The sequence below is a fragment of the Camarhynchus parvulus genome, chromosome 14 (assembly GCF_901933205.1).
Source record: "Camarhynchus parvulus chromosome 14, STF_HiC, whole genome shotgun sequence".
Taxonomy (NCBI): Eukaryota; Metazoa; Chordata; class Aves; order Passeriformes; family Thraupidae; genus Camarhynchus; species Camarhynchus parvulus.
In genome coordinates, this window is record NC_044584.1 from 6283813 (window position 1) to 6309644 (window position 25832).

Sequence of the window (25832 nt, forward strand, 5' to 3'; positions counted from 1 at the left end):
AGCAGGTCTCCAGATGTGACCCCACAGCCCTGCTGTGGAGTGCCAGACCTCCCACCTCTGAGCTGGCCTCTCTTCTCCTATTTATACACCCAGCCCAGGGGTCCCACTGCTCCCTAACCACTCCCAGATGCCAGGCTGGCCTCGCTCTCCATCTCACCCCAGCCCCATCAGCTCCCTCCTGACCTCCCTCCCTGCCATCACAGGCTGGAGCAGGGATGTCTGCTCCATCGTACTGAGGTTAATGACATTATGATCCATCTGAGTTCCTGATTTAGGAGCAGGCCCACCCTGCTGTGAGCTCGGGAAGGGTCTGCAGCACCACCATGGAGGACACAACCATCCAACCCCAGGAATTCTGGTATTGAGGCGGCTGACTACTGATTCAAGCATCCTTCTAGATCCCTTCCCAATTTCACAAAGCAATTTGACTCCAGCAAGTAACAGGAAGGGTAGAGATAGAGCTCACACATTTCACCAGACACAGACTGAGGTCAGCTTGTTGCAAAATGGGTATTTCATGCACAGGGATGCTCCCCCTGAATCCCTGCAGGGAAACTAAAAGAGCCCATCCAGAAGATGCTCACACCAGTGAGTTTGAGATGCTCCCAGACAAGCCTGAATTTTGTCCTGTTTTCAAACTAACATATGCACAAAGCAAAAAGCCTCTAAATTAATAGTGTCAGCTACTAAAAGGAAGCCTGATGTGACATGAGAATACCCCCAGGGAGGTTGCAAAATGCCAACCTAGCATAAATCCCAGCTCAAGAGGAGCAGCACAGGGGTAAACTGAGGCACAGAGACAAGGCCTGGCTTGGACATGCCGTGATTCATTAAGAAGCTGGCCTGGAGATCCAGACCCACTCCTCTGACCTGCCCCAGCCATGGACCTGGATCCATCCCCAGCAGAGCTTGAGGCCACGGGCCCACCTGCAGCCCCAGGGAGGGACATGGCAGAGCTCTCCATCCCCACAAAGCCCTCCTGCCTTCCCATTCCCACGCAGGCCGGCTCTATTTATAGAGACCTTGGCCGCTAATTATAGATCACAGCAATCAAAACAAAGGCAGCCAAAGCTCTGCACTTGCCACTCGCTGGCTCTGGCCCCTGAGCCCTGCACTATTCTTGTGGCAGCTCCCAAATCCCAACCAAAGCCTCCCAGACCGCCCCAGCACCGCAGTGCCGGCTGCTCTCCCACGGCAGTGGTTTCACTGGAGACCACAGGTTGCTCCACCAGGAGAACTGAAACTTGTCCTTGGACACTCACAACACAGCAGCTCAACCCCAAGCCTGTTCTCTCCTGCTTTCCCTCAGTAAGAGTGGCTTTGTCATCCTCCAGCTGCTGCAGAGAAGCACCAGCCCTGTCATCATCAGTCCCAGCACGAAGGTTTATCAAACAGCAGGAGCAAGCCAGCATGGGATGGATGTTCAGGATGGGAAGGCATCCCCAAGTGATCACACAACCTCCACATCCACCCACAGTTGGGAGGCAGGAATTTCTGCACGTCTGAGCAGGCTCAGCTTAGGCAGGGCTCAGCAAAGCTGGGAACAGCTGCTGGCATGGTCCCTGCAGAGGGAAGGGGGTGCAATCTCCTGGGCATTCCCAGTGGCCAGGCTGGATCTGGGTGCCACCAGCTGCACCCAGCCTGAAAGAGGGAGACCCCAGGGAGAGAGTCTGGCAGCTCCGCCTGGTCTGAGGGGATGAAGGTCCAGAGCCAAATTCTCCCCATCACACCCATCATCATGTGGAACTCATTTTGTTTTCAGACTGGAACCATGGCAGAGCAAGGACAGACAGAATGACTGACACTGAGAAAGAAGGTGGCCAAGCAGGAGCACAGACTCAGGATCAGCTCTGGGATATCCCTGGGGAGGCCTCAGGAGAGAACAGGACAAGCAGGACAGCTGGTGCCTGCTTGTCCCACCTTCTATGCCAAAAATGCTCCAATTCAACACCAAACTTTACCCATCTCATGGCAAAATGCTCCCTGTGCCCAGTGCTGCCCCATTCCACAGTCTCTGGGTACCACAGCACCCACGTCTCTTAGGACTCCCAAGGTCTCCTCAACCTGGGCTTGTGCTTTGAGCTGCCCCTCCACACCCACTGCTCTCCAACTTGCTGGGAGCCAGGAGCAGAACCTCCCTGGCCAGGCACAGGAATGTCTCCACCAGCATCACCAGCCCAGGACTCCCTCCCAAGCTCACTCCTCTCCCCAGTTCCATTTTTAATAAGAGCAGAAATTGCCAAACCCACAAAATTAATGTCTGAAAGGTTCAAGCAGAGCCACTCAATCCCAGCCTGCCACTGCCTGGGAGGTCTCCTGCTGCGTCAGACCCTCCTGGGATCCATCACACCACAAGTGGCCATGGGGCAGCGAGTCCAGGAGCCAGCACAGGGCTGTCACACTGCCCAGGACACCATCCCATGCTGCACATCTGTACCTTCCCTTTTTTGTCTGTATTTTTCCACTTTCTCCCTTCTCAAGGGGAAAAAGCCCTGCAGGTGCCTGGAGAACTGTGGGCCCCTGTGGCACAGGGCTGGGGCACTGCCTGTCTGCTTCTGCCCAGATGTGGCAGAACCTGGGGCAGGTCAACCTCCTCAAGATGCAAAACAGCAAAAAAAAAAATCCAGCTTGTTTTTCCCAGCATTTCTGCACCTCTACCCTCAGACTGGGGAATCTCCCTACTCTACCCAGACACAAAGCACCCTCCCGTCAATGTAGGACAGGAAACAGCAGCCCAGTGCAGAGCCAGGCTGCTGACACTGAAAATGTATTAAAGTCTCCACTGCTCCTACCAAAGACATTTAAATTATTTAGGGCACTTGGACCAACCCCAAGTAAAAATACAAACAAACACAGCATGAAACCTGAGCCACACTCGCCGAGCCTCCTCATTCCACGGTGCCCTCACAGGAGGTACTGGAGGAGGACCAAGGCACACTGACCTCTCAGGGAGCCTCCCTGCCACAGACACAGGTCCCCATGTGTCCCTGTCCCACAGGTGTGCTCTCTCCAGCTGGCTTCCTGAGCCTCCTGCCCAGGCAGATCCCAGCACCTGAGTGCCCACTGTGCCAGCCTGCTCAGCCTTGGGCACCCTCCCGTGGGCTTCCAGTAGCCAGCAGGATGGATCAGCAGTCCTGGGTGCTCCTGGGACTGACCTACTGGGCTCTTCAGCCCCACTCTGCAGCTCCCAGTGAATGGGTTTGCCTTCCTTTGATCCCCTTTTACTGCTGGGAACAGTGCTGGTGACAAGCTGCAGCTCCAGGGCGTTCCAGCTGACCTACTTTCCACGGGCATCGCTAGGCAGGACTCCTTCTCGGACACTGCCAAGGTGATTCACCACATCCAAAACCCAGCTGGCACCGGGAAACTGGGCAAAAAGGAGGGGGAACAACCTTGGGGACCCCCTCCAGCACTTCCTGTCAGCATGGGATCTGTCAGCAACTGCTGAATCCCGTGCCAGGATGCACGCCTGCGAAACACCCACCCATCCTCTGCAGTGTCCACTGAGCTCCCACACAAACCCAGCCTGGCACGGAGTCAAACCCAGCGAGCACAACTTTCCTCCAGCTTGGCAGAGCACTCCAAGGGCAGCAGATAACCCAGCTGATCCCCAGAGCTGGACAGAGCCAGGCAGCACTCACCATCTCGTCGAGGGCATAGCGCAGCAGCCCGTGCTCGTAGAGGATGAAGAACCGACGCTGCCATTTCTGCAAGAGAAGACATCAAGGTGGGTCATGACACTGCCCACCAGCCCCTGGGCCTTGCTGGGAGGACTGGAGCTGCACATCAGCTGGCAGGGCTCTGCCAAAGGTCTGTGTGCATCAGCCCACATTGCCCAATGCTGACTGCCTTGAGCTCTGGCAGCCTCGGGACTTTGACCGTTCCCTGGGGAGCCTGTTCAGAGCCTGACCACCCTCTGGGGGAAGAACGTTTTCCTAATATCCAAACTAAACCTCTCATGACTCAGGTTCATGCCACGAATACTGGGGATGGATCCCCAAACTAAATGCTCTGAGCCCTCAGCTTCATCCTGCACCATCTATTCCAGCACCTAGTGCTGGGGGGTGACAGGGTGTCATGTCAGATGTCCCCCAGCAGCACATGAGCTCAGTTTGGATGGTGGGTGCACTCCTGGCATGGCTCTGCCCAGGCAATGCTGGCACCACGCTGGCAATGCTGCCTCTGCAGCTGCACAGCAAATTAGATTGGAGAACTGATCTGGCTGGAAAACTGCCTTTTTTTTTTCATGTGTGCCAGGTTGTTTTCAGCCAAGAGCAAAAACTGGTTGAGCAGGCTGAAATAAAAAAGTCCTGGATTCATAGCCCCAGTGCAGCAATTCTTATCTCACTTTTCTCAGCCCTTCAGGCAAAGTCCAGGGTGCTCAGGGACAAGCAGAACTAGGGAGGACCTTGTGGACCTCCACAAGCCCCAGCCTAGCAGGTAGCCTGGGTTCTGGGGAGACCTGGCTCCCATGTCCCCTTTATGTCAGGCCAGCCAGCCTATGACAAGCTGTGACTCCAAATAATGACCCATATACCCCAGGCTGAACTCAGAACCCAATTCTTGTTCATTCGGGAGCGATTTTTTTATTACAAACAGCTCCCAAAACATTTTGGCTGCGTGACAGAGGGTTCACGGACCATTGCCATTCCTCCCACGCACAAGACAGCCCCATCCTGGCAGCCTCAGCAGCAAGCTCCCTGCAAGACAAGCTTGGGGACAGGCTGGAAGTCCTCGTCACAAGCCAGCAGTGAAAGGAGCTCAGCCTGGCCACATCCTTCTGAGCCTCACACCCCCCAGGACAGGAAAGTGGGGGATGCTCCAACCCCACAGGATGCTGCTGCTGCTGTTTCTGCCAGGCATGAGAAACCCCTTTGGGAAGGAGCTGAGTGTGTCCTGCTCTGTCTGCAGGTCACTGCTGCCAGCACTTGGCTTCAGAGCTCTGCAGGGTTATAGCAAATGGGAACCACCACTCAGCCCCTTCCCTGCTGCAGGACCTGCCTGACATCGGCATATCCACACTACGGGATGGGATGCAGCCTCCCTCTAGAGCTCTGGGCATGCTCATGACGAGCTGCAGAAAATAAAGTAGCTGTTTCCAAGCCCCAAAGGAAAACTAGGAGCTCTTCTGATGGTCGCAGCACAGCTCAGAGTCACACAGCCCACACCCCACTGGCCTGAGCACCTTCCTGGCAGCACGGCACGTGTCAGGCAAACGAGAGCAGCATCAAAACATCAAAAAGCAAAAGCAACAAGCAATAAAATTGCACAGACTGAGCCTGACCCGCACCTGCAGTGTCCAAGGCTGCTGCCCAGCACGGGAGACCTTGCATCCCAGAGAAGGCATTCCAGCCTCGCTGCCAGAAACATCTCCCAGCTTCCTGGTTTGCACAAGAGAATGGGAGCATGGAGGTGCCTTCAGCACTCTCAGGGTCACAGCCACCCCCATGGGCAGGGACAGCCCTCGCTGCTCCTCCTGCCACCCCCACCAACGTCATGGGAAGGGGATGTCTCAGCTTCACTTACCCGGGAGCGATGGACGGGGTTATCAAAGTCCGTTCCTTCCGGGGCCAGCAGCAGCCAGCCACCATAAATGGGTTTGGCCTGCAAAGAAACAGCAGAGAAACCCTCACTCACAGAGGAAAATGGCTCAACACGGATCAGCACCACAGGGAATCAATGGTCAGGAACCACGGAAAACTGCAGCAGCCCCAGCACGAAGGCAGCTGTGTGAGCTCAGCCTCCCGCACGCAGGCAAACTCAGCCTTCCCAGTGCAGGGAACGTGGTGTCTGATGGCAACCCGTGGTGTGACACACACTGTGTGCCAACGGGACTGAGACGAGGACTTGGGAGGAGGCAAAACCCCAGGCACAAACTCCAAACACAGCTGCTCCTGCATGGCACCGTGCCCGGAGCACCAAGCTCCGGCAGAGCCCATCCCCAGCGCAGCTCTTCCCGTCGCCATCGGCAGCGTGCCTCTCCTCCAAAGCAAAAACACACTCCAAAGGAGAGCTCGATGTTTTCCGTTCGTTAATTAAGAGAGGAAAAACTACCCAGTGCTGGCAGTTCTCCAGCTCCCAGCCGCTTCCCGTGCTGCGCACATCCAACTCCTGCTTCCCTGCAGGGCAGCCCCTGCCAGCCCGCTCCCCCCAGCGAGCACGCAGGAAGGTCAGAGGCAGGAGGAGGGAAAACAGCTCATTCAGCCAGCCGGGAAGAGAAAGGGAAAGAATACTCGGAAAGAACCTTGCAGCACTGCCACATGTCAGTGGAAAGACAAATATCCAGGCTCTTTCCACTGATGGCTGGGATGCAGAAGTGGCCAGGGTGAAGCTGACCCACGCCACGGCAGCCGGTGGGATGGGGATGGGCACTGGGCATGTCCTCCCACGCAAACTGCGGGCACCGCTCCCACTGCCTTGTCAAGCTGTAAACGATGAGCCAACACCTGGCAAGGGCTGGGGCCAAATCCTGCTGCAAGAGTGGCAAGACATTGCCACACCAGCAAGGCGGCTCCACAGATACCAAGAGAGACCAGGAGGGAGGAAACCCAGAGCAGAGCCAGCTCCAGGAGACCCTGGGTCTGGGAACACTGCTTTCCACCATGGAACATCCATGCACGTCCATCCCGGCCCAGCCAAAAAGTCACAAGGACACACACTCCCAGCTCTTCTCTAACTGATTCAGTTAATCTTGTTGCTTTCATTCTTTTCTGTTCCTTAAAGTTTAAAACTGTTTCCAATTCAGTACCTCCCCTAGATTCCTCCTGCCAGTTTCTGTGGTTTTGTAATGTTAAAAAAAAGCTTCCCCTCTGGAAAAATCCCTGCAAACAATAGAAGAAACTGCCTATGCACCAGAAACTGTCAAATGCATGAAGCACTGAGTAAGCAAACTGGAAACACGCCGGAGGAGACCTTTTACTGTTTATAAAGTAAAAAGAAATAACAAAATCTCTTATCCCCTCCACAATATGACATACCAGCTTGAGGTGTTGCTCTCCCAACAGCTGGGAAAACATGATTTGAGAAGACCTTCCTTCCTTTCCCCTTTAAATGAGATTTAAACCAATGAAAACAAAGCGCTGGGATTGGGATCCAATTTGGGGGAGTTATGGGGGCCCAGGGCACCCCTACACCTGTTCCCACGACCCCACTGTGGACACAGAAAGGCGCCTGCGTGCACCACCACCCTCCCTGGGTTTGGCAAAGGGCCCGGAGCCCCCCGTCACCCCTGCCCAGCTCACCTGGATGCCGGTGCCCTGCTCGCCCGTGGCCCCCATGCCACCTGCAGCCACTTGGCACCACTCGTGCCCAGCTCCGTGCCCGACTCGGTGCCGCTCACGCTGGCAGCGCCCCGCAGGTGAGCCAGGCTCTGCCACTCCCCCGGCACACCCCGCCCCGCGCCCCCACCCAAAGCCGCCCATGACGCATCCGTGCCCACGCCATGGGAGGGCTCCGGAGGGAGTGGGGATCCCAGTGTTCCCTGCCATGCTGGGATGTGGCCACGGCCACCCGTGTGGCCTGGGAAGAGCCCAACATCCCAAATGTCTCTTGTGTTTTACGGGGCAAAAGCAGAATTGCTAATCACTACTGATGAACCATCAGAGACCCTTCAGTGGGTCACTGTGACAAGAAATGGGGTCCCCGAATTCCCGTGAGAGCACACGGGGTGAGTGCTGAGCAGCTGGGGCTTGGGAAGATCTTAGGAGTGGCCTCCACCATGCAGGAACAAGAGGATGACAGTGACAACAGCACGTGATGTCCCCAGCGCTTGGCACCACGACACGAGGACAGCACCCTGGTGATGCTCCAGACAGCCCAGCTGCAGGCAGGGCTCAGCTCTCCTCCATCCCCCAGTTTTCCCCTCTATGCCCCAGCACAGCTCCCAACCAAGACCAAGTGTTCAACCCAGCAAAGCCCCATGAGCAAAAACTCTCCTTGACACAAGCCACAGCACTGCAGCCACCCCAGCCACTCTGAGCACCCCACAGCATCCAGCCTGTGTGACAAGCAGCAGGCAGGTCCCAGTGACACACCAGGAACAAAATAACTGTGAAACCAACAGGGGAATCATCACCAGGGCCAGCAGCAAGCAGCCTTAACCCAGTATTACAGGCATGAAGTCCTGCCCTACCCCAGCCTGGCTCACACCCCCAAGCAGACATTAATTTGCCTTCACCCATTCCAATTTTAGCTCAAACCTTCTATAAATAAACACCGAACACCTGAAATATACACCCTTAACACAGAGCACAGTCATTTCTGTACCAGCATCATAGAAAAACCACCAGTGGGCTACACTTATTCTGGCAGAAGCATCCAATTCCAGATATTGAAACCAAAATAGCTGAAAGGTATGAATTAGAGCCAGGCAGCGTGGGCAGCCTCGTTCCACCCATCAACAAATGAACACGCAGCAGCGCTTTTTAAAGCCAAACCAAAACAAGCTCCTGCTAAAACCAAGCAAATGCCCAGAGAGATACAAGCCTAAATGAAAGGGATATGAATTAGCACACGAAGTGTCTGAAATAAGCTCATCACACCTGCATTGGAATGGCCCTGCTGAAGCAAGGTTTAAAATAAAACCGATGTGGGAGGCAGGTCCCGGAGGGTACTGGAGCACCAGGATGGAGCTGGAATCACACGTCCTTTCCACTGGCTTGGCTTCCTCTGGAAAGCTCCTCAAGAGGAAGAAAATGCAACAACCAGCACTGAGCAAGACCTCCGAGCAAAATTTCCTTCTTCCAAGGAGATTTGTCCAACTTCACATTTAGGGATGGTGTTAGAAACAACCCCAGGGTTCCCAGGATGCCTTTGACCACGCAGGGCCCTGCTTGCCTCCTGGCAGCTCCGGTGATATCCAAAGGGCAGCTCCACGTAGTTTCTCCACAGGTAGCAGCCACACAGGGTGCTCAGGCACTGGGTGGGTGGCTTTGCTTTTATCCAGAAGGTACCTGGCCGGAGAGTGAGCCACAAAATGCTGTGGGAGAGCAGAGTGGAGAGCGGCCATTGATGGAGTTGGGGTGGGGTGACGCTCACCCCACCATCACGTGAGAGGTGTGGCTGGTTTGCAGCCCCACGGTGCCCAGTTCCATCCCTGGGACTGCTGGAGGCTGACTCAGGCAGAAACACCCCCACGTCACCACTCTGCTTCCTGTCACACCTCTGGGAGCGTCCAGGTATCGGATCCCACCTTTGATCCGACACTGGAGCTGGGCTCTGGGGCACACCAGCACCTCACCTGCCTCTCAGGTCGCTGTTCCAACCACTGCTTCCATCCCCTGAGCCCACAGTGCATGCAGGGGGAGGACGCTGCCTCCAGCCCAGCGCCGGCAGCACGGCGGGTGGGAGGAAGCGGAGAAGGAAGCGGCCCCAGCTGGGTTTACACAAAGCTGTCAGACTGCTGTGCTGATGCTGCCCAGGCATGGACAAACCACCCCAACCAGCTCCACCAGCACTGGGAACACAACTCCCAGCAGATGGGGAACTGGGCTTGAAGGACGTGCAGAGCCACTCATCACTTCCCAGAGCCCAGGCTGATACAGGAACCCCTGCACACCCCCAGGGCCACAGGGCAACCACTTCCAGAGGGCAGGATGGGTCACAGGAGTGCCAAGTCACAGGGCTGGAGGTGGGCTGTGACACCAACCAGCTGCCTGTTGGACAGGCTTTCACACCTCCTGTGTTTTTGATGGCACCTTCAGCTTTTCCCTCTCCACACAAACCAGCCAGGCACACAGGACCCAGCAGAGCCACGCGGTGCCACCCCCACAGTGCTGCAGGAGCTCACTGCACAGGGTGGAACAGGAGAGTTGTACCAACACCCACATCCCCTCTTAGGGTCCAGACTCAACCCCACGGCAGAGTAGCCCCATCCCTGCTGGGGTGCTGCACACCTGGGTGGGCTGGGATGCCCCCAGAGCCTCTGCCCACCCACCCCACATGTTCTGAGGGAAGCCCGAATCCATTGCCGGGAGAGACTCCTGGCTCGGAGCGCGTGGCGGGAGGGATAATCTGTTTAGGCTGCCGGCAGACGTAATCAGCCTGTCTCGGGTGGAGGCAGGGCTTGTTTTGTTCAGGCTTGGCAACTGAGCGGGAAGGGGAAGAAAAATGGATTGCTGCATCGGAGCTTTAGGCTCTGCCTCCAGCACTGGGAGCGGGGAGCCCTGTGCACCAGGGAAGTGATACCAGGGCTTCCAGCAGCCCCACAAAAAAATGATGTACCCAGGCTGGGGGTGGATCCAAGGCAGAACTTGTTCTATCACCTTTATGGGTCAGCCCCAATATTCACCAAAGGAGCCTCTGACAGCAGCGCCTGCTGCTTCCCACACCCAGGGGAGCACAATGGGGTGACAGCTCTCATCCAGACCCAGAGAGGGGGGACAGTAAGGTCATCGTTGCCTGTGTGCTGTCTCCTGATCCACTCAGAGCTCGCCAGAGGCAGGGACCCGTTTCTGGCACAGTTCAAGGAGAAAGTCATCACAAATACTGTGGTTGCAACCTCAAAATAGGAAATCTGGGCTGTTCCAGCTCCGCTCTGCTCTCAGTTTTGCACACCTTGGAGCCAAGAGAATATCGCTGATGGATGAGTCGGAGCAGCCGTCACTCAGCAGGAATGGGGAAGGTGACACGGTGTTCAGGGAGGGAATGAGATGCAACAGCCAAGCAGGCGTTCCTGCCCACAGCATGGCTTCTAGGAACTGAGACAGGCACCACTTGATATTCTGTGTGCTCCCAGGGGGATGGCAGATGGAGACCCACCAGAGACCCATGACCATGGCTGTCAGGAGGCTCTGCAAACACTGCTGTGCAAATCCATGCTCCAGCAGCAATCCCCAGGGCCAGGATGAAGCCCAGCCTCAGTAGTTAAGCTGCTTACATCCCTGTTTTCCTGCCTCTACAACATTTCCCCTCTGCTGTCTGTCCCCTGGTGACGCCAAACCCCAGCACGGAGGCTGCAGTGCTGCCTCTGAGCATCCACAACCATTCCTGAAGCAAAAACACTCTCCCATCCCCCAGCTCCTCATCCAAGTGGCTGCTCACGGCCCCTGGGTCCAGGCTAGACAGTGCTTTTTCCAGGACAAGACCTGGGCCACTCCTGGAGGTCACCCTGGTTGATGGGGAGAGTCCCCTCTCCATCCATATCCTGCTCTTCTGCCAAAACATATTTGCACAAGGCAGGCATGAGTCGGCCACTGCCAGAGCTGCAAATCCCAGGCCAGGATTTCACCACCAACACATCCCCACATGCAGCACAAGGCCAAACCAGACTGGACAGACTGGACTCGGGGCATGAGGAGCACCAAGTGCCACTGCCACGGACCAGCTGGTGGGCACTGTGCATGGCACAGCCCTCCTGGCACAATGCTAGCACCGACCCAGGTGTCGGCAAATCCCAAAGGACAGAGCTGCCCCAACAGTTTGTTGTGTGGGCAGTGGGAGTCACTGACCGACTAGAGGAACAGGAAGAGGAAAGGTTGAATTCACCCTTCGTGCAAACAGCCGGCCCCCTTCTGCAAACAGCCCTGGTCCCAGGGCTGTGCTTGGGTCCGAGCGCTGCCATCGCCTGGGGCAGTCAGAGCAAGAGCTGGCCGAGCCCGGCTGGGGCACGCACAGGGAATTGGTCAAACAGCAACAAAACAAGGCAGGACAGAATGGACTTTGCAATTCCAGCTCCTTCTCGAGCAGCCCCAAGCCGGTGTGCCTGGCAGCCAGCAGGCGTATCTAACCACTTCCCACCACTGGCCTGTCTCAGCGCCTGGGAGAAGCCGCAACATCTCTCCACAGTGCTGGAGAGGGGATTTATCACTCTGTCGGCTGCCGGCGCAGATAAGGTGCGGCGCCATGCAAAAACCCAGCAGCAAGCGAGTGTGAGCAAAGGGGACGGTCCTCCAGCACCCAAAGGCGCCGCCACGTCCCTTCCCTTGGGCCAGATAGAGGTTCAAGTGCACCCCAAATCAATGCCAGCATCCAACACAGCTTCCGAGTGCCCGCTGCCCTCCCTGCCTGCACGTCACTGCCCAAGGATGGGATGCTGCCACCATGAGCCTGCCCCCCAAGCCCCCTTGGCTGAGCCCTCCAAGTCCCTGACCTCCACAGCCACCCAGAGAGGCAAATTTGACATTTGCAGAGAAATCTCCCCCTGTTCAGTGCTAATAATCAGTCAAGTAGAGGCGGATATTTGCAGCATGATACAAGCAGCGGGGAGCAGGGAATGCCAGCGCGGGGGCTGCTTTCCAGGAAAATGGGGGCTTTTCCCAAAAAGGAGCAGAGCTGGAGGGAAAAGTGTGGCCAGGACATGATCCCTCACCCTGTCACCCTTTGGACAATGCAAGGAGCCAGGACAAGACCCCTGCAGCAGCACAGGGCATCCCAGCCCTATGGATGCAATGTCCCAGAGCAAAGCCAAGCCTGTGACCCAACGCTGACACGCTCCAGCCTCAAGGCTGCTGGCCACCAGCTGCTCAGCATCCAGAACAGTAGGAAAGTCATAATGTCCAATGGAGGAGGGATGGAAATAACCACCCCCTGTCACTGGGCAGGGGTGTCACAGGAAGAGGCAGTGGGAAAAGTCTGTGAGCTTTATTTTCTAACTGGGTGGTCCTCTGGGCATCTATGCCATGATGTCTAATAAGAAGAAAAAAAGAGGGGAAAAAAAAAGACACTGGTAGCTGGAAAGACGTCCTCAAATTCCTCTATCTGTGCCAGTCCCCACTCCCCGAGAGAGCAAATGCATGGAGAAAATTAAAAGCAACTGTTTTACACTCTGCTCTTCTTCCAATTCAGGCCAGGCAAATTTTTTAGGTTAATTCCCAGCCTGTCCCATGTTGTTGGGAGCTTCATCTCACAGACCAAGGGCATGTGTGTCAGACATGGATTGGCCTGGAACAGCCAGCATGGAGAGCAGGGATCCCATGGGGACACCCCCATGAGAAAAGGCTGCTTGGGAAAAGGGTCCCACTGGACAGGCTGGCTTTCTCTTGGAGACAGGAGGAGGACCCTGGGAACCATCCATTCTCACAGGGCAGGTTCTGGAAAGTTAAGCTCCATATGAGGTTTGCAGGTGGTTACAGAGGGACCGTGCAGCGCCAGCATGGGCATGTCTTGCCAGGAAAGTGGAAATTCCCACAAAAAGGGAATTTCTGCCTGGATGGGAAAGGAGCAGCGTAAGACAAGCTGGCAACAGGTGGGTGGCACAGCCACCAACAGCACCATGTCTGCCAGCAGCCAGATCCTGCCACCACGCAGGATCAAGAGATCTGACAGCCCACTACCCACAGCAACAGATTTTCCCAAAGGGAGAACAGCTGCGCTGACTGACCCAGTTTTTGCCATGCTGTGTGGGCACCCCAGAAGGTCAAACACAGACTGTGGGGGGCAAGGGCACATCACCTCCCACCTGCAGCCCTGGGAGGGGACAGTCACGTCTCCAACAGGTGGTGGGACCACAAGGAGCTGCCCCAAATCACACCGAGCCCCATCGGGCAGCACAGCCACGCACAAAAACAACTCGTGAACGCAGCGCTCCCGGGATTAGGGACTTAGCGTCCGCACAGCCCTTTGAAGTTGGAAGTGCTAAGACTGATTATTATTAGAGAGCTCCAGCTCATTAATCCTGATGTTTGGGGCTGGATTTCCCCCCTCCCAGCCCCATTCCTCAGCCAGTTCCCGAGTACGACGGAAATCCACTACTACCACTAAATATTTGTGACTCTTTGCAAACACACTCTGGGTCTCTGCCCTGAGTGGCTCCAGCACCCTGCAGCATCCCGGGAAGCAGCGGGGGCAGCTCCTGACACGCACACAGGTATTTTTATCTAATAAAAATCCAAAAGGGACATGAGTGCGTAAGTGTGAAGTACCTTCACCTTTCCTCCAAGCCAAGTACAAAGGTCAGATGACTCCAAAAGACTTTTCTAGCCTGATTCTAGGTAATCACCAACACTGTCCCTTGTCCACGGGGTGAACAGGACATGCTGGGCAATGAGCCCCCACGCTGCAGAGTGGGACCCCTCAACCCAAAACGTTTGAGTGAAAAAGGCAGAAACATTCAGAGCTGTTAAATGAACCGTTATTCCTGGGTGTGCTTCGGAGCGAGCACACCCCCACATCCAGCCAGGCTGCGAAACAGGGCACAAACTGGGAGGGGAGGCAGGGAAGCGCCGGGGTGGCCGCGGTCGGGGGGCTGCTGGGCACGGGGAGCTGCGGGCAGGGCGGGAGGTGCGTGCGTGCATCGCACACTACCACAGCCACCATCTTATCTGGGAAGCGGGATTACTTCACCCCAGCTGCAAGGGAGAAAGCCGAGCAGGATTGCGCCGTTTTCCCAACCGGAGCCCCCCGCGCACGGCCTGGATCCGGGCACGGCGCTGACCCCGACCCCATGGGAAGCGGACGCGGGGCAGCCCCCCAGGGCCACCCACCACCCCGACGGGAACAAAGCCAACGAGGGGCTGCCCGAAACGCGTCCCCAGAGAGGTGGGTGGCCGCCGTGGCAGGGCAGGCAGGCAGGCACCACGGCGGGCTGCGTGCGATGCTTTGAGCCCCCCAATAAAAAGTAAATAAGCTTTGCACCAGGAGGCAGCGCAATCCCCGGGCAGCGGGAAGGGGCCGGCCGGGAGCGGGGGGCTCTTCCCGAGCCCCCTCCGGGACGGCTCCTTTGTCTGGGCACGGCCGCGACGCTCCGCGCCGCCCGCCCCTTTCCCGCACACACCACGGCATTTTTTTCCAGTTACATTTTTTCCATATTAGCCCTCAGATTTCACGATGCCCCCCCCTCCGCCGCCCCCCCAGCGAGCGCAGCAATATGTCTGATCTCATTGCCATAATAGGATCGGGAGCGGGGATGGCAGCCCTGGCCCAGAAAGGTGTGGGAGGAGGGAGGGCGGCCCTGTTCCCCTCACCCCAACACCACGGACGGGCCCCCACGCCCCAAAAACGCCCCCCATGCCCCAAACACCCCCTGCCATGGGAGCGCCGGCCTTGGGCCTGCGTGAGGCCTGGGAGGAAGAGGAGGAAGAGGAGGAAGGCCCAGCCCTGGCAGCCCCCCAGCTCTGAACCCTCTCCGGAAAGGGGCTGGGGTCCCTTTCCCATGTCCCCAGGAGAGCAGGGGGGTGTAGGGCAGGGGGGCATGTCCGGCACATCCAGGAGGGGACGTTTTGTTTTCAACCGAGTTTTTCCCAGGACTTTCTGGATCGCCTGATGGAGATCACAGGACACCCCCCACCTGCTGCCGTGCACCCCGGGAGGGGACGGGATCACCCCAAATGGCCTCAGGGGGTGAGGCCCCCGGGGAGGTGGCACTGGGGTGAGCCATGGCCTCAGGGACCAGCGGGCACTGTGGGTGCTCCGTGGGACACCTGGGAATCTGTGGGGTCAGCAGGCATCCCATGGGATCTCTGGACACCCTATGGGACCAGGGAGCACCCAAAGCGCTCCTGGACATCCCATGGGCTTCTCAAATACCTGTGAGTCCCTGTGCTGTCTGTGGGGTCAGCAGGCACCCCAAGAGACCCACAGGCTATGTACGGGACCAGCAGGCACCCGCTGGCATCACTGGATACCCTACGGCACCAGAGAGCAACCACGGGGATCCTGGACACCCCATGGGATCCACAAACACATGTGGGTCCCTGTGCTATCCGTGGGGTCAGCAGGCACCCCACAGGACCACGCATCACCCATGGGGTCAGCAGGCACCCCATGGGACTCCTGGACATTTTATGGGACCAGAGTGCTCCTGAACACCCCACAGAGCCCATGGATACCTGTGGGTCCCTGGGCTATCTGTATGATCAGCAAACACCCCATGGGACTCTTAGATACCCTATTGGACCAGAGAGCACCCTTGGAGTTCCACAACACCCCACGGAATACAGGGATACCTGTAGGTCCCTGTGCTGTCCATGCGACCCCACAGCATCCCTGACCTGATCCCACGGTACCTGTGGGAGCTGCAAGCACCCACAGGACCCTACAATATCAGTGTCCAGCAGGCACCCCTGGGTATCCCATGGGATTCTGTGCCAACCAAGGGGACAGCAGGCACGCCTGGTACCCCGTTCTATCCGTGGGACCCCAGGACGTCCATGGCACCCTATAATACCCATCGGGACACCCATGGGACCCTAACCTACCCAGGGGGCTCCCAAGGTACCTGTGGGACCACAGGCTACCCACGGTGCCAGCGGACACCGCACGGAGACCCAGAGCGCCCTAGGGGCGGGACGCCGCCGTAGATTTTGGGGAGAAAACAGTGGGTTTTGGGGCAAGATCCCACCTGGTTGAGATCCTCGTCGTTGAGCAGGTGGGACTCGCGAGGCTTGAAGCAGTTCTGGCACTTGCTCTTGTTGAAGATGTTGGCCTGGAACTTCCTGCAGGGATTGTCCTTGGCGGCCATGGCGCGGCCCGCGCCCGCTGCGCGCCCGCTCAGCGCCCCGCGGAGCGCCCGCCCGCCGCCGCGCCCATCGCCGCCGCCCCCGCGCCCGCGGGGGCGTCACGCGAACGCAAAAACCGACACAGAACCCCGAGGAACACGGCAGGAAAAATCAAAAGAGGGAGAGCAGCGCAGAGCGGCCGCCTCTGCTGCGGCTCAGCGGGCGTGCATGGCCGGGCGGCGGCGGCGGAGCGCGGAGGGGCGGCGCTGCCCGCGCCGTGCGGGGCCGGGCCGGGCGGGACGGTGAGGGGCGGTGCGGGGGTCGGTGCGGAGCGGGAGCGGGGCCGGGACCGGGCGTGCGGGCGCTGCGGGAGCCGCTCCCGACTGCGCCGCCCGCAAAGTTTCCAGCGCCGCGGAGCCAGGCGGAAAAGGGGGCGAGGCCGCGGCGCGGACAGACGTGCCCGCCCGCCAATGGGAACGCGCCTCCGCCCCTAACGGATGGCCGTGCTGGCCAATGGGAAAAGAGGAAAGGGGGAGGGGCGGTGCGCTGACAGCTGGAGCAGGATCGGCCCCATCGGCTCCTATCGGCTGCGTTCGGCTCCGCTCGGCCCGGCTCGGCTGCGTTCGGCTGCGTTCGGCCCGGCTCGGCTCAGCCCAGCTTGGTTCGAATCGGATCGGCTCAGCTCGGTTTGGCTCAGCCTTGCACGGACTGGCTCAGCTCAGCCCAGCACAATTTGGGGGCGTGTCTTTGCTCAGGTCGGCTCTGCTCAGCCCGGCCCAACTTCCTTCAGCCCGAGTCAGTTCAACATGACTTCGCTCAGCCTGGCATAGATAAGCTCGGATCGGGTTAGCCTGGCACTGCTTTATTTGGCTCTGCTCGTCCCAGCTCAGCTCCCTTCAGCCTGTCTCAGCACGGCTCAGCTCAATCCAGTGTAGTATGGCTCCTCTCAGCTGGGCTTTGCTCAGCTCAGTTTGTCCCGGACCAGCTCAGCTCAGCTCAGCTCAGCTCAGCCCCGTGTAGGATCATTGTCCTGTGCCCCCCATAGAGCACAGTGACCTCCCCACACAGCCCATCCCCAGCCGTGGGACACATGGTGACATGGGGTGACAGTCCATGGCCCTGCCCCCAGCCCTGGCACACGAGGGCACACAGGGGTCACCAGCCCTCGGGCACTCAGATTAGGTGGGGACAACGTCCCTCACACTCCTGTGGCACTCGGTGACCTGCAGCACTGGGGACAGATGAAGCAGGGACAGGGCTGCACGTCCCAGCTCAGCCACGTCCCTGCTGTGCCACCGCCCTGGGGCCAGCTGCGAGCTCCTGTTTGTCCAGTGAATTTTTATCCGGTGGAAACCGGCAGGTAAATATTCCTGACCGGCTGATAAGGAGCCGGTGTGAGGCCACAGGCTTGGCCTCCCAGCTCTGCCCCTGGGTTCTGCACAGAAGCACCAGGGAAGGGACCTCGGAGCCTGTGGAGCATCTCTGGCTCAGGAGAGAGCTGGGAACGCTGACCCTGGGCAGGGGGACAGGGCAAAGGTGCCAAATGTCACCTCCAAAGTGCACCCAAGACTGGCACATCCTACCCCAGTCCAACCTCAGCATGGCATGGAGCATCTCCTGCTCATCCCAGGGTTCCCCACTGGTGTGGGATGGGGCCCTGCTATGAGGAACAGACACATGGATCTTCCTGGATTTTTGGGGCCAGGAAAAACCCGTCAGAGAGGAGGTGATGGCGTGGTCCCCTCACGCCTGGCGCTGTCCTGCTGTTTGATGTGGGACCTGGCCTGGGCGGCCTCGCCACGCCGGCTCCACGCTGTCATCCCCAGTAAATAGAGCCCAGCACAGCTGCCTGCTTGTTTATTAATTTTTGCTTCATCAAAGGCAGCTTTAATCATCCCTCTCCCTCCTGCCAGGGCCACTCGCAGCACACACTGTGTGCCACGGATTGGGATGGGACAGCAGAGCACCAGTGACCCCAGGATGCTCCCAGGCTGGGGGTGGCCACCAGACCCCCACATGTCACTGGTTTTGGAGGATTTCCCCACCTTTTCCTTGATCCTAATGTTATAAAAGCAGCATGACCCTACCCCAGGGAGGGAGGATTTTCCCCTTTGGAATGTACAGACCCTGCTGCCCTGGCTGTGGGTCCAGGGTTCACCTGGCACACGGCTGTGGAAATCCTGCTCCGTGGAGAGGGGTGGATGATCTTAACCAGCTCTGCTCCCTCCCTGCTTCCATCCCCAATGCTGGATTATTCCAACATTGCTTGCTGAGGACCTGGCATCCCACAGCTCCTACAGATGCCCAGCATTTCCTTTTCCATCCAAAAGCCCCCTCTGCAGCTCCATGGACACCTCCACGTGTCCTCTTGGTCCCCAGCCCCTCTCCACCTCCCCAGAGCATGGACCCACAGTCTGCAGGAAGCCTCCAGGAGGGAAGGGGTTGCTTTTCCCCTATTCCCAGGGAGCAGGGAGCTGGCACAGGGCACAGAGCAGTCCCTGCAGGCTGTGCCTGCCCCGTGGGCTCCGGCCGTGACCTGGCGCCGTGCTCGGAGCCCGCAGCTCCCCGCGGGACGCCGGGGCTGGCTCCAGCCTCTCCAAAAATCCAGCGGAACGGGACGGGCTTCTGCACAAACCTGTCGGGCCGCATTCAGCCGTGCCGAGCCGCCCGTGTGCCACGCTCGCTGCTGCTGGAACCTCGCTGCCACATGCCCTGCGTGCCCCGGGTGCTGCCACTGCGGTCCCCAAGGTGTGCCATGGGCTGGCTGTCCCACCCCATCATCCCATCCCATCCCATTGCTGTGGGAATGCCTGGCTGGGGCTGCCCTGTCTCTCCAACCCACAGCCAGTTTGGTTTTTTTTTCCGGAGGAGTTTTCTCAAATGAGGGCAATTAAAACAATGGGAAAATGGAAAGTTTTTGTCAGGGAGCCGCAGTGGCAGAGGGGGAAGGTGCTGTGGTGAGTCAGCCTTCCAAAAAGAAACCCCAGCGCCAGGTAAACAAGCTGCAGAGCAGGAGGTGTTACTCACCTGCCCGGCCTGGGGAGGCACCGGCAAAACCCTCCAGGAATGAGTTCGGCAGCTCCAAATCCCCCAGAGAGAGGAGAGCAGCCCCTGCTCCTGTCACCGGCAGCAGCATCACTGCCCCTGCCCGCCGGGGTGTCACCGCTCTGGGGACACACGGGGTGTCACCGCTCGGGGGGCACGGCCCGGTGGCTGTGCCGTGTTTTCCCGGCCCTGGTGCCGCACATTTCACATTTTTCCGCAGGGCCGGGCAGGAGCAGCACAGCCCGGTGCTCCTCCCGCGTGGCCATCGCTGCCCACGGGACCTTGGGCAAGGCCCTGAGTGGCTCCGTGCCGCCAGCCCGCCGTCATTACCGCGGAGCCAGACAGACAGACAGACAGACAGACAGACAGACAGATGGGTGCCCGGGGCAGAGGGCAGGAGTCACGCTCGGAGCTGGCGAGCCCCGGGATTGGGCTGAGAGGGCTCCCCCCTCCTGCCCTGCTCCACCTGGAGTGGGAGCATCCCATCCACTGTGGGATGCTGGATGCAGCCCCTGGGGATCTGCAGGGATCCAGAACCTTCCACAGCCCTGCCTGGGGAACATCTGCCAAAGGAAACACTGACCAAAGGAGGCTTGGGTGCCCCTTGTGCCACCGTGTGTCTTACAGGGGTGAGACCCACAAGGGAAAAATCCATATGGGGTGAAAAACACCTTCCTGGATGGAGAGAAAGGCCCCTGTGCCTAGCTGTCACAGAATCACAGTGGTTTAAAGACCATCTTGTTCCACACCCTGTCCAAGGCAGGGACACCTTCCACTAGACCAGGTTGCTCCAAGCCCAATTCAACCCCATCTTTCCCACTGGGAAAAATAAAAGGACCCAAATATCCACTGGAGGAAACCCACGGCACTCAGCTGCAGCTGATGCAGTCCAGAGGGGAGGATGCAGCTTCCATGGGGCTGGAAAAGCCCATGAGGATGGTCCAGGGCAAGCTGCACATGCATGCAGAGGCTTGGGCTTGTCCCAGAAGCCACAATAAATCCTGTCCCACCAAGCAGAACTTTCCTCTTGTCCAGAGATGCCAAATGCCTGTGAGTCCATACCTTTCTCCTAAAATTGATTAATTACACCCACAGCTGGGTTATCAGTGCCTGCTGCTGCCATCAGACCTCGCTGTGCTTTAGCAGGAAAATCCATATATTTTACTCCCACCTGGTTTTCCCCACATTTTGGCTGCTGGGCAGGGCAGAGGGGATCCCCCTGTGAGGCTGCCTGTCCTGCCAACCCCCTCTCACCTCAGCACCTCTGCTGAAAACACCAGCCTGTGCAAACCCAGTGCTCTCAGCCCCCTTGGCCACGGCCCCGAGCTGCCAGCGCAGCCGTGGGATGTCTGCTCTGCTGGCTCCATATAATGCAAGTCCTACAAATGAAAATGTCACATGGCCCTGAATTAAATACTTTGGAGAAACCCATTATAAAGCAGCAGCACAATTAGCTTTATCAGCCAGCCCAGAGTCATGCCAAAAACCAAAGCCGACTCACTTGACAGGAGCTGCCATCCATGAAACCAAGCTAACGACCTTAATTATATTTTTAGCTTCTAATTTTTGGCTGACACCATCCTCAATTACCCAGCCCATAATTTGTGCAGGGACGGCGATCAGCCTCACCTGGCCTGTAATTCCCAGGATCAGCCCCTTTATCCCTTTTAAATATTAAATTGACTCCCACTGGCCACCCTCCAGTCCTCTGGAATTTCCCCAGGGTTTTAGAGTTAAAAATTAACAGCAGAGCTCCTGGGCAGGCTGCAAACCCCTTCCCATGAGGGTTCTGCCAGGAAAACACCTCTCCAGAGAGAACTCAGCAGTGAGGGCAAGGAGTTGTTCCCACCAGGTCAAAACCCCACGTAATCAGATCAGCTGTTCTGGCCAAAGATTGTTCTTTGACTCATCTCCCTTATCCACCACCCACGCTTTACACCTCAGCACACAGCCCTGGCACTGAACCCTGCTCCTTCCCTACACATTTTTAGGGCTTTTTCCTCATTTCTGTGCCAGACCTCAGCCAGCCCAGCTCTTTACCCATCTGGCCATCCTTGGTTTCCAGCTGGGTTTGGGGAGCACAGCCTGGGTTTTGGTAAAATTTGGTGAAATGCTTTCCTTTTCCTGATCAGTGCTGGGTTTTGGCGAGGAGGCTGTTGCAGCCCCACCCTGCTGATGCAGCTCTGGAGCCTGGGTCAACCAGGGCTCTCCCACAGCCCTGGCACAGCCTCTGTGAGGGTCAGAGCCTGGCACAGGGTGCCAGACCCCGGTGGGCACTGAGCATCCTTGGGGTGATGCCCCAGCGGTGGTGCCAGGATGGGGAGCAGAGGGAGAATGGAGCAGTGTGGGCTGTGAGGGGGCCCCGAACCCCCCGGATCTGGGGGTGCTGGAACAGAGGCGCCAGGGAGGGGCAGGAGCCGCCTGGGGCTGCATCCCACAGGGACCTGTCCCACCTGGGTTGGATGGGCCTGGAGCAACCTGGCATGGTGAAAAGTGTCCCTGTGCCTGTCGGGGGTGGAACTGGATGGGCTTTAAGGTCCTTTCAACCCCAACCATTCCATAAATTGTGATTCCCTTTGGCCGGGCTGGAGCGGCCGCGTTGGAGGATTCCGGGTGCGGGGACAGCCGCAGGGGGAAGCCAGGCAGGTCTGGCGCAAAGAAAGAGAAAGGGCCACTCCGTGGGGACAGACACACAGAACAGGGGGACAGACACACAGATCCTGGGGACAGACACACAGACCTGGGACAGACAAAAGAAAAAGGGGACAGAACAGGAAGACAAAACAGGGGCGACAGACACACAAAAGGACAAGACACACAGCACACAGATTGGCAGGAAAAGCAGACGACAGACACCAGAAAGGGGGACAGACCACAGCGGACAGAACAAGCGGGACCACACAAACAGGGACACACACAGGAAGACACACAGAAGGGGACAGACACAAGATCTGGAACCAGAAAGGGGGACGACACACAGTGGACAGACACACAGGGCAGACACACATCGGCGGGGCACATCCTGGGGACAGACACACAGAACAGGGGACAGACACACAGATCCCGGGGACAGACACACAGAACAGGGGGACAGACACACAGAACAGGGACACACAGAACAGGGGACAGACACACAGAACAGGGGGACAGACACACAGATCCCGGGGACAGACACACAGAACAGGCGACAGACACACAGAACAGATCCTGGGGACAACCACACAGAACAGAGCGGACAGACACACAGATCCTGGGGACAGACACACAGAACAGTTCTGGGGACAGACACACAGAACAGAGCGACAGACACACACAGGAACACACATCCGGAAAAACAGACACAAGACACACACACAGGACAGACCTGGACAGCCGACAGACACAAAAATCCGGGCAACAAAAAAAAGACAGAGCAGGGAAAAACAGTCTGGAACAAGAAACAAAGATAAAAGGAAGGGATAACAAACGGAAAAGATGGGGACAGACACACAGGAACTGGCAGGTGCTCCGGACAGCAGCGGGGACAAGGACCCGCACCCTGGGGCTCTGGGGCACAGCCCGGGCACACGGGGATGGTCCCCACGAGTGGCAGTGCCACAGGGCACGGCAACGGCTCTGCAGAGCCCCCCGGTGTCCCCAGAGCCCCCGGCCCGGTGACAGCTGTGGCAGTCCTGCAGTGACTCTGGGTGCGCCGTGAGGTGATGGTGACAGGACAGGGGGATGCCCCGGGACAGGCACATCCTGGCCCCGGCGCCCCGCGGGGAATTGGGGTGACAGAAATGAGCCCTCGGAGCCATCTGTGCTGGGAAATGAGCCCTCGGAGCCGGCTGCGCTCAGCCCGGCCCGCAATCGGCAGTTTCGGCCGAAAAAGGCTCCTCTTCCCCTCCTTCCCCCAGGGCTCCTCTTCCCCTCCTTCCCCCAGGGCTCCTCTTCCCCTTCTCCCCCCTCGGCCCCTTTTCTCGGCTCCTGAAGGGAGCAGCTGTGCGAGCAAACGCCCTGGCCAAGGCTCGGCACTGCTAAAAGCAGCTGGGCTCAGGGCAGGGAGTCATCCCAGCAAAGCTGCTCAAGGGGAAGGCCAAGCACCCCCTAAAACTTCAGAGCCAAACACTGCCCACCCTGTCTGCCTGTGTTACCTGCAGCTCTCCTTGCAGCACTGCTGCAAGAAAAATAGATTTTGTTGTCAGGAAAAAACCTGGGCTCTGTCACCCCAAAGAGAGCGGGGCACCTCCAGAGCCAGGTGCAGATGGGCTCTGAGGGATGCAAAACCTTGTGGGGGATGCAGGGGGATGCAGAGGGATGCAGGGCACTGGGAGGATGCACAGGGAGCTGCTGGTTTGTAAGAATCCTGGTTGATGCTCTGTGGAACCACTGAACCCAGCAGAGGAAGGATTTAATCCAGAAATCCAGAACAAGGGGCTGGTGGTGGCTGCCCAAAGCACAGGAACAGCCCCAGGCACGGCAGGGTGGCAGCCGCTGCCTTGGCTGCGGGGCAGGAGCTCATGGGGCACCGTGTCTGGGGGTGCTGGGGAGCCACAGAGCCCTCAGAGGCTGAGGAGGGGGTGAGGGTGTCTGGGGCACAGGGGGTGAGGAACTGGGGCACACAGCCGAGGACATGGGGCTCCGGCCCAGACAGCCCCAGAACTGTACAGCTGAGAGCACACTGCCTGCTCCCTGCTCAGCCAGCAGGGACAAACCACCCCCAAGTGCTTCTCACTTCCCTCCTGAGGGCTCACCAGGGTGGAAACTGCAAGTCTCTGCTGCTATTTACAGAGGTGAGTTTCCCCTGCAAAACCCCGAGAGCAGCGAGCTGGGGCCACCTCTGCAGGGCCATCTCCTGCTCTGCCACACTCACCCAGCTCAGGCAACGCCAAAATCGGGATTTCCCTCCCAGGGGGAGGCTCAGCACAGCAGTGATCTCGTCCTTTGTGCCAGATACACGACATGTGGCAGTGTCCCTGCGGCCATGGTGCCTCCTCTGCTGGTCCTTGCTCCAAGGCCTGAGGTGCTCTGGATGGTGCCAGAGCTGCTTCCCACCCTCCCTCAGCATCTGGGGTCTCATGGGCCACATCCAAACACGAGGTGCTGGGCTCCTCTGCTCCCCCTGAGCAGGATCAGCCTCCAGCGTCCCTGCAGTGGACACGGCAGCAAAACATCCTCTGGCCTCTCCAGCTGCACGTGGCAAGCACAGACCAGGAGCTTTTGAACCAAACGGAAGAACCCTTGGTGCTGCTCCACGAATGCTTTTAGTAACAGGTATTGCTGCTTCCTTCCTCCTTCAGCTGCTTCTGCAGAAAGGTCCCTCTGGGCTGAGCTGAGTCACGGCTGTGCCGCGCTGCCAGCGCCTCGTGTGCTGCCAGGGCCATGCCCAGCATCCCCGCAGGGGCAGCGACAAACCTCTGGAGGCTGCCGGCAGGGCAGAGGTGGCTCTTTGCCCCCGTGAAAACAAGATGTGCTATTAATGAGTTGTTAATGTGCTATTAATGAGTTATTAGTGTGCTATTAATGAGTTATTAATGTGCTATTAATGCTCCGTGCCCCCAGCCCAGCCAGGACTCAGCTGCCCATGCAGGGCACAGCACAGCCCTCCTGCCTCCCAGATGTGGAGCACCTGAGAAAATCAGTGTTTAAGGCAACTCACAAAAAAAAAAAATCGGTGTTTAAGGCAACTCACTAAAAAAACCCAAAAACCAAAAAACAGTATTTAAGGCACCTCAATAAAAAAAAAAATCAGTGTTTAAAGCAACTCACTAAAAAAAATCTCAGTGTTTAAGGCACCTCACACAGAAACACACAAAAAAATTTAAAAAAATCAGTGTTTAAGGCACCTCAGGGAAAAAAAAAGGAAGAAAAAAAGTCAGCGTTTAAGGCATCTCACAAAAATAAAAGAATCAGAGTTTAAGACAACAGGAGAGTGGCTTGTGCTGACCATGCTGGGGACATGGGGAGGATGGATGCTCCCAGCAGTGCTTGGTCCTGGCAGGGTGAAACACCTTTCCCTGAAGGAAACATCTCCCTGGCACAGGCTGCAGGGGTGGAACCACCCCTGGCGGGATCTAAAAGGTGTTTCAGGGTGGCACTTGGGGACGTGGCTCTTCAGTGACCGTGGCAGGGCTGGGGCCATGGCTGGGCTCAGTCGGAGAGGGCTTTTCCAACCTTTGTGATTCTGGGATTCTGCTGCAGTCCCGAGCTGCACGAGCAGGTGCTGAGGGCTCCCACTCCACCAGGGCCCTCTGAAATGTGCCCACCTGGCCCAGGACACCTGGCCCTGGCCCTGGTGACACATCAGCCCGCAGTGTCCCCCACGCCGTCCCCAGCAGCCCAGGGACCCAGGAGCCAGTGCAGGGCTCTGAGTGTGCAGCCAATTTGCATGGAAGGGACGAGGGGAAGCCCCAGGAAGTGCAGAGCCAGGCATTA

At 58.0% G+C, this 25832-nt stretch overlaps 1 protein-coding gene across 6 annotated transcripts in view; it reads right to left on the bottom strand.

Annotated features, from left to right (window-relative positions):
• MPRIP (myosin phosphatase Rho interacting protein) overlaps positions 1–16775 on the bottom strand; it is a 72822-nt gene extending 56047 nt beyond the window's left edge. For 3 of the 6 annotated variants that reach the window (XM_030957857.1, XM_030957859.1, XM_030957858.1), the window contains exons 1-3: positions 16277–16688; positions 5527–5604; positions 3642–3707 (exon numbers count right to left, since the gene is read on the bottom strand). In XM_030957857.1, the coding sequence (XP_030813717.1) occupies positions 3642–3707; positions 5527–5604; positions 16277–16396 (264 nt within the window). In that variant the 5' untranslated portion in view covers positions 16397–16688. Of the gene's footprint in view, positions 1–3641; positions 3708–5526; positions 5605–16276 lie in introns of all 6 variants that reach the window. The other 3 variants (XM_030957860.1, XM_030957861.1, XM_030957856.1) reach the window with 2 other exon arrangements.
• Positions 16776–25832: the final 9057 nt, after the last annotated feature.